General features: G+C 37.5%; 1 protein-coding gene across 1 annotated transcript; it reads right to left on the reverse strand.

The window, feature by feature from the left end:
• Positions 1-338: 338 nt before the first annotated feature.
• Positions 339-1,430, reverse strand: GPR174 (G protein-coupled receptor 174). Its single transcript, XM_007464326.1, has one exon. It carries the CDS (start codon positions 1,398-1,400, stop codon positions 399-401), a length of 1,002 nt encoding a protein of 333 aa, XP_007464388.1. The 5' UTR covers positions 1,401-1,430; the 3' UTR covers positions 339-398.
• Positions 1,431-8,395: the final 6,965 nt, after the last annotated feature.

Genomic DNA, 8,395 nt, shown 5'->3' on the forward strand with positions numbered 1-8,395 from the left:
CCGTGAGCCATGGCCGCTGAGCCTGCATGTCCAGAGCCTGTGCTCCGCAATGGGAGAGGCCCACATACCACAAAAAAAAAAAAAAAAAGTCCATGATTTTAACACTGTTTTTGCAGAATAATATAATGTCCATCCTACTTAAAGACAACTAAAATATGATATTGGTATATAAACTGTGATTACTAGTATAAATAGACAATTACATTGCTTCTAAATACAAGGAAACTCAATGTCCATTGTAACAAAACTAAGTGCTTATAATGACTTCAACCTAATAGTCTCTCTTTGTCTTAGGTTCACAGATACAACTGCTGGCTCTAGTTGAGATCATATGTGTATAGTATGTCACTGAAATTTTATAGCTTAAGTTTCAGTCCACATCCAGTTTTTTTTTTTTTTTAACATAGCTCAGTTGTCAAGGTAGAAGTGGTATGGCTGCTCACAAATGATTTTGCATGGAGTTTTATGTTATCATGCAAATCTTGTCTCAAAAGCCGTCTTCTGAACTCATCAGTGGTAAAGTAGTATATGATGGGGTCAAGGCAGGAATTCAGACTAGCAAGACACAAGGCAATAGAATGAAATATTAGAATCACCCTTCTGGCTAGGCAGCTTTTAATTTCATTGGACTTGACCAGGAAATCTAAAGGAAAACTGAAGTGATAAGGTGCAAAGCAAATTAGGAAAACTCCTGCACAGGTTAGAATCATCTTCAAGGCTTTCTTTTTCTCTCCAAGGTCTTGGGCCACAGGATATTTATCCTGCAGTGATAAAACCGTCTTCCAGGTACAATACAGGACAGTCAGAAGAGGAGTGACAAATCCAATCAACTCGCCAATGGTCATCATGACAACAGACTGGGCTAGATTGACATTCCTGGTAGGAAGATCCACAAAGCATTTGGTTCTGTTGCTAGGGGTGTCATCACTGCTTCGGAGGAGAGGAAATAGCAGACAGGCAAGGCAGATTATTAGCCAGCCAACAATGCTGATGTATAGGTCATATTTCTGTTTACAGTCATGGAAGCGAAAGGGGTAGAGGAGAAACCAAAATCTTCGCACACTGATGCAGACCAAGAAGTAGATGCTTGCATACATGTTGACATACTTCAGGTAGAAACAAAACATGCAGAGGCCAGGCCCAAATGGCCAGTCATGATTCAAGTAGTAAAAGATCCTCAGTGGCAAGGAGAGGACTTGTAGTAAGTCAGCAATGGCTAGGTTTATCATGAATATCACAGCCCGTTTGGTTTCTTTCATATAGCCATAAAATACCCACAAGGCTAATATGTTCCCTATGAGACCTGGCACAAGAATGACAGTGTATGTCACTGCATAGATGAAGTACCGAAAATCTGTATTGGATCCATCTGTCCCAGCACATGTGTCATTAGCAGGCATGTTTCTTTCTAGAGAAACTGCCTTTGCTAAATGGTGGTTAAAAAGCTAAATTTATAATCTACTGCTGCTCTTTCTAAAAGACTGATCATCGATGGGCTGGGGAGACTGAATATAGAATAACCTCCTTTTTATTGCATTGGTCTGGGCTTATATACATGATTTGGGTTTTTTTCAAGTAACTATCTGCATTTTTGCTTTGGATTTGTCTACATTAACTACATTGAAGTCTAATGTGCAAGCACAGATGACAAGCTGTTATAATTTTCCCTTCTTTACTCAGTTAAAAGGCCTTCTGGGACATCATAGCAGTTGATCCTCTCCCATTTGATCATAAATGTGCCATATAGTAGCTCTTCAAATTCCCATATGATGACAGTCATCTCTTTACTGGTGTATGGCAGGCTGTTTTTCATTTTTTTGGCTCACATAGAAGAAAGGTTTGCTTTAGTACTCAGTGGGTCCACAACTCTTCACAGGTGATTAACTTGGATGGATCATCTTTCTGGGACTTTTTCAGTTATGTGTTGTAAACTAAAAAGTGAGAAACAAATTCAGAGCTGCAAATGAAAAAAAATTAAGCCAATTATTGTCTAGAAATTTTTGAAGAAAAAGCCTATGTGTAGAAAAATCTATTACCTTTAATGGAAAGTTCTGATGTGAATGAGTGTGATTAGTCACAAGTTCCATAAGACACTTTAGAATCACAAGACAGTATAGCTAGAAGGAATCTGAGAAGTAATCTAGCCCCTTACTACTCAAAATCTGATCCATGAACCAGCATTACTGGAGAACTTTTTAGAAATGCAAAAGAATCACAGATCCCATCAGGGACTTTCTGCAACATAATCAGCAATTTAAGAAGAACCACAAGTGATTCTTAGGCATATTAACATTTTAAAGGCTCTGATGTAGACCACAGCTTCACAAACATCACTGAGTGTCACACCCATCTGGTGAAGTTTAAAAAACATTACAACTTTCCTTAGATTTTCTAGTGTCTCCTGTAGAGATTCTAATTCAGTACTTAGGGCCTGAAATTTGTATTTTTAAAAAGATCCCCATATGATTCAGATATAGCCAACCCAGCCAGCATTTGTCCTTGAACCATCATATAGGGGCCACTGATTTGTTTCATATCTTCCCCAGATGTCTGAAAATTAGAGGGCAACCACCTTCTCTTTAATTACTTGCAATAACAAGGGTCATTTAGTCACCTCTCAATTATCCAAGACAAAAGACCATGACATCGATACGAAGAATCAAAATCCCCAAAATGTTGACCCAGCTAGGTCCATGACCTTTGTTCTAAAACAAATTTTAGCTTAGGCACCTGGATAGTTGCCTCGAGGCTGCTGAAATGCAGGAGGAGTTAATTGACTTTAAAGATATGTGGGAAGAAAAAAATGAAGTAGGAATTATAAAACATCCTGCTATGGATTATCAAATCCATGTAGATTTTCAAATCCATGTTTGAAGTTGGCTTGATTCGACCCCTGAAGGAATTGTAATTGTTATTATTTTGCCTCAATTGCCTGGTAAGTAAAATAGCTCATTTGTTCAAAGATACAATGCACACTTTATTTAAACATGCTGATAAATAGTATGAACTATGCATTCAGATTGAAAGGGTTAAATACTTGAGATTTCTCAGATAAGGAAGTAGAGAGATGGTGTTATAAAATAACAAGAAGCAAGACTGTAAAGAATAACATCGATGTTGAAAGAGTGGTTAAAATTAGAGGTTGTTCAGCTCCCAAACTGAAATACATCTTTGAAATATTTTCATAGGTAGTGATTTTGATTAGGTGACAGGCAAAATTAGGTGGCAGACCAAAAAGTCACAAGCCCTGGGTTTTCAGCCCCCTTTTAACTATTTATATAAAAGTCATCACCTGCTAACATCACTGATTAGAAATCAGAACTATACAAATAAACATCCTGTCAACCTCTAATGAACATTCACCTCTCCTATCAAAGCCAATGACTCTTAAATCTATATGTCAATCCTGAGCTGTAGCTCTCTTTCCAACTATATATGACACCTCTTCTTTTGGATATTTCACTACCATCTTAAAATTCAACATATGAAAGTGAAGCCATCTCTTCTATTTATTGAAAATATGTCATATCTTGTCAGATAATGTCACCTCTTTGATAAAAAATCTACTAATGTCTTTTCATCTCACTCAGAGGAAAAATAAAAGTCCTTACAACAAATGGCCTATTTTAACTACATGGTCTGGCCCCTGGTTACTCTTCTGACCTCACCTTCTAAGATTCTCCCCCTTGCACTCTGCTCCAGCAACTTTACCATTCTTGCTGTTAGGTGAACAGACCAAGAACCTTCCTGCCTCAAAGCATTTGAATTGGCAGTTCCCTGTGCCTGAAATGCTTTAGCCTAGTTATTTATTTGTTTTACTCCCTTGCCTCCTTCAGATCTTTACCCAAGTGCGTACTTTTCATGAAGCTTTCCCTCATCTTCTTATTCAAAACTGCATCTCACTTCCAACACTCCCCATCTCGTCAGTATTTATTTTATCTATTGCCAGTTGTAACTAACATACTCTTTGATTTTTACTTATTTATTTTGTTTTTATATATTTTCCCTACTAGAATGTAAAGTTCACGAGGACAAGCATTCTTGTGTGTTTTGTTTACTTGCTATAAAACAGAACTGAGGACTGTGGAAGACACAAATAAGTGCTCAGTATTTGTTGAAAGAAATAATTTCAGTAAATAAAATCAATATATCTCACACAAAAATGATCATCCCTCAAAACTTCAAACCAGATTCTGCTCCTGACTTCTTCATTGCTATTAAGTTCACTAAAGTTTTCCTAGGTTGTCTCAAAGTCTTGGAGGCATTGACTCTGTCATTTATTTTCCACTTCCAAACAAGTTAGGGAAGACAGCTTACTATGGGGGAAATAACATATGTTTAGGAGTCAGGATTACATGGGTTTAAATTCTTGCTCTTTTAATTAATAACTGTGTGACTTCAGGTATATCACCAAACTTCTCTGATTCTTTAATTTCTCATTGATAAAATGAGAATAATCATAGTACCTAACTTAGAGTCAGTGTGAGAATTAATTGAGCTGCTGTATATAATTTATTTAGCATAGTGTAAGGTACATAAGTGCTTAATAACCGATATTATTATTATTACTACCTTCTGCACCTGCGTTATTTCTCATAATATTATTCTTTAAATTTGCATTGTTTATACTCTAGTTCAGGACCTTATTACTTAATTTATTTCCCTATCCCTTATCATTTTCTACTTCATACTATATAATGCTGTCAGATATTTTTTTCCTTAAAATGAGTTCTTAAAAAGCATTAATGGATTCCTATTGCCCAAAAAATCACAAAATACAGTCTGGCAGTCAATGGCTTCCTTAAATACAGTGCCATCTACCTTTAGGATTTTGTCTCCCAGTGCTCTCCTAACATGCCCAGAACTCCAGCCAAACTGAGCTCCATACTATTCAAACTGACTTTTTCTTCCCCCACAAATAGCTTTTTCCATTTTTTCATTCTGCTACCTCAGCTTGGAATATCTTTTTTTTGTTTTGTTTTATTTTTTTGCATACCAGTCCTACTTATTTGTGAAGACCTTTCTCAAATTTCCTGTTCTTCAAGAAAACTTCTTTAACTCAACACTGTTGTCCTAACTCCTTTTTAAAACCCTCATTTATACCTCTTTTAAAGCACATACTTCTGCTTTTTGGTTAGTAACTTATGTCTGTGTCTTATTTATGCCTCTGCTCCCCTTTTCACCCCACAGCACCACAACTATGCCAGAAAATTGTTGAAGTCAGGGGCTGAGTCTTATATACCTTTATACCCCCGGAAGCACCTAGAACTATGTTTGGAATATGTTGGGATCATCCAATATTTATTCAGCAAATATTTATTCAGCATTTGCCATTTGCCAGGTGCATGCTTGCTACTGGAGATATAGGTGGTGAAAAAAGGCACAAAATCTCTGTCTTTTTAGACCTTATAGTCTAGTGGTGAAGAATAATTGCTGCACAATATGAAAAATGTGATCATAGGCAATGTACAGTGTACCCTAAAAACACAAAAAAGGGGAACCAACTAAATATTAAGAACATTTTTGCTTAAGTGATGTGAACTTAAAGTCAAGACTATCTTCCTGAAGTATGTATTTTTCCTGTTGGTTGTTCCCTCACTGGCCACATTTTAATGCTTTTTCATCTGTATATCCTAAACTGAAAACTTGAAATGCTCCTGAATACAGAATCTCCCTTAATATTCTTCTGACTTCCTTCTGGGAGAGCTGGTAATGTTTTCCCTTTGTTAAGATAACATTATTTTCTAGTAGGAAAAGTTGCTTGGGATTGTTGGAAAGGCTTTCCAACATGGGGAAAAAAACCTTAGCTGTGCTGTAATGAATATAAATATTCCTTTATCTAAGAGTGATGGACACAAAAGATGAAGGAGGCATTATTTCAGAGCATATTACTATTTTTTTTGAGATTTCCCTTTCTCAGGAAGGAATCCGTATTGTAACAGACACTGAAACAGACTCCAATTTTAAATGAGCTATTTATTTGAAGCAACATGCCAGATTCCTTGATCAATTTTTTCTTGCTTCAGGAGCCTATCCTTACTTAATTTTACTCACTTCCTTGGGAAGAAGAAAAACATAAGAGAAAAAGTGAAACTGATGGCCTGAGTTTAGCCTGATTTCCAGCAATATACCGGGCAGAAACTATTCCATATATAGTTCTTGTGGGAAGTTAGTATTTTTATTTATGAATATTTATCAGTTTACCTGAACATGAAGCTTCACTAAATTTTACTCATGATATGGTTCAAGAGTGTTTTCAGCAATATTATGTGTTTGGTTGCTTATTTCTGGGAAAACCTGTTTCAAATGAATATCAGGGATAGCTTTCTGTGTTATTTTACTGAGACTTCTTAATAAAATCTCAGCAAAATGTGTTTCTGTATTTTAATAAAGGGAAGTGAATTATTAAAATTATTAAAAGACCTAATTTATAATGGTGGTCTTTGAGACATATTAGTGGCAAGTAGAGACTATATTTTGGGATGTGGAGCTCTGCTCAGCAACCATCCAATCACAGGTCAAATGCAACTGCTTGCTCAAAAGCCAACTTTATTTTAGAGTTCTGGTTATGTACACACTTTAGTAAGCCAAGAAAAGGCAGACCTAGTGCTACAAGTGACTGCAAATAATGTGGGACAGAACAAGGAACGTACATGTGTGTGGGAGGCAATTATACTTTTATGATACATGAGTAATCACAAATATTGAATAGATGAGAGCAGAACAATTTCTTCCTGATTCTAATCAGCACACATAGCAAATCTCAGGGCTTCTTTTTCACTTTTGAAAATCTTCAAAGTGAAATAATTTACAGTATTTCCAGAAAACCTGTCCAGCAACTATACCTAAGAGCTGACTACAGCTCAGTAAGCAAATACTTTAGAAAGTCTTTACCTAGTTAATTCTCCTAGGGAGAATGTTCCATCAGAATTTTTATTTTAAAGAGGGGTGGGGGGCTTCCCTGGTGGCACAGTGGTTAAGAATCTGCCTGCCAATGCAGGGGACACAGTTTCGATCCCTGGTGTCGGAAGATCCCACGTGCCGCAGAGCAACTAAGCCCGTGCGCAACAACTACTTAGCCTGTACTCTACAGCCCACAAGCCACAACTACCGAAGTCCGCACACCTAGAGCCGGTGCTCCACAACAAGAGAAGCCACTGCAATAAGAAGCACATGCAGGACTTCCCTGGTCGCGCAGTGTTTAAGAACCCACCGGCTAATGCAGGGGACACAGGTTCGAGTGCTGGTCTGGGAAGATCCCACATGCCATGGAGCAACTAAGCCCATGTGCCACAATTACTGAGCCTGTGCTCTAGAGCGTATGAGCCACAACTATTGAGCCCATGTGTCACAACTCCTGAAGCCCGAGTGCCTAGAGCCTGCATTCGGCAACAAGAGAAGCCACTGCAATGAGAAGCCCGTGCACTGCAACAAAGAGCAGCCCCTGCTCATCACAACTAGAGAAAGTCCATGCGCAGCAACGAGGGCCCAACACAGCCATAAATAAATAAATAAATAAATAAATAAAAGATGGGTGTTCTGCATAGATACCACATCTAATCATGCTCCCAACTCCTCTTATCTCTGACATCTATGATTCCCTGATAGGCCAGCTCCATGAAGGGAGGAAATACCTATGTGTGGACAAAGCACTTATTTAGAGTTATTATTTTGCTAGGAAGTTTCACTTAGCTGAGTCTAAATGTCTCTTCTGAGATCTGAAGCACATTTCTTCTTCAGCAGATTCTGTATCTTGTTGTTCTGCTCTGAGTAATACGCTTTTAATTACTTGGAGCAAGAAGGAATGTCATCACTCAATCTCACATCAGAGTGAATAATGCCCAGACATGTTGCCTTTCCTCAGATATCCTAGTTTGCAATCATTTTGTATCCCACAGACCAGCACATGCCAATTGGTATTGGGAATGGTTTACTGCAGAAGCTGTTGAAATCTGTACTGATAATTAATATTACTTTAGTCACTATCCACTTTCTTGCTCCTACCATCCATTAAAAAATATTAGTTTGTTCTTACATGGCTCCCACCTCTCAGGGTCTCCTTCTTATCCACATGCTTTATAGGTGTCTATTTTTATTCTTTCCTTTTTTCTTAAGCAGGGCTTCTCAAAATGTTGTCTCTGGGCTAACATGGTGTATATAATAACTTTCTATTCAAAATACAAGTAACCATTTTACAAAGTTCCATTTTACACGTTACATTTAAAATATTTTCACTTTGTAGAAGTGATGAAAAGATCACAAGTTATGTTACAGTGGGAAAATGGTACGTATTTTCTGTTCTCACTGCTGACACGGCTGTGGGGATTTTCCTCAACTCTTTTGAATGTCACCTTGTGTCTCAGACCAAACATGAGCATTTGGACAAGAAGGGGGA

The sequence above is a fragment of the Lipotes vexillifer genome, unplaced genomic scaffold (genome assembly GCF_000442215.2).
Source record: "Lipotes vexillifer unplaced genomic scaffold, Lipotes_vexillifer_v1.1 scaffold307, whole genome shotgun sequence".
Classification (NCBI taxonomy): Eukaryota; Metazoa; Chordata; class Mammalia; order Artiodactyla; family Lipotidae; genus Lipotes; species Lipotes vexillifer.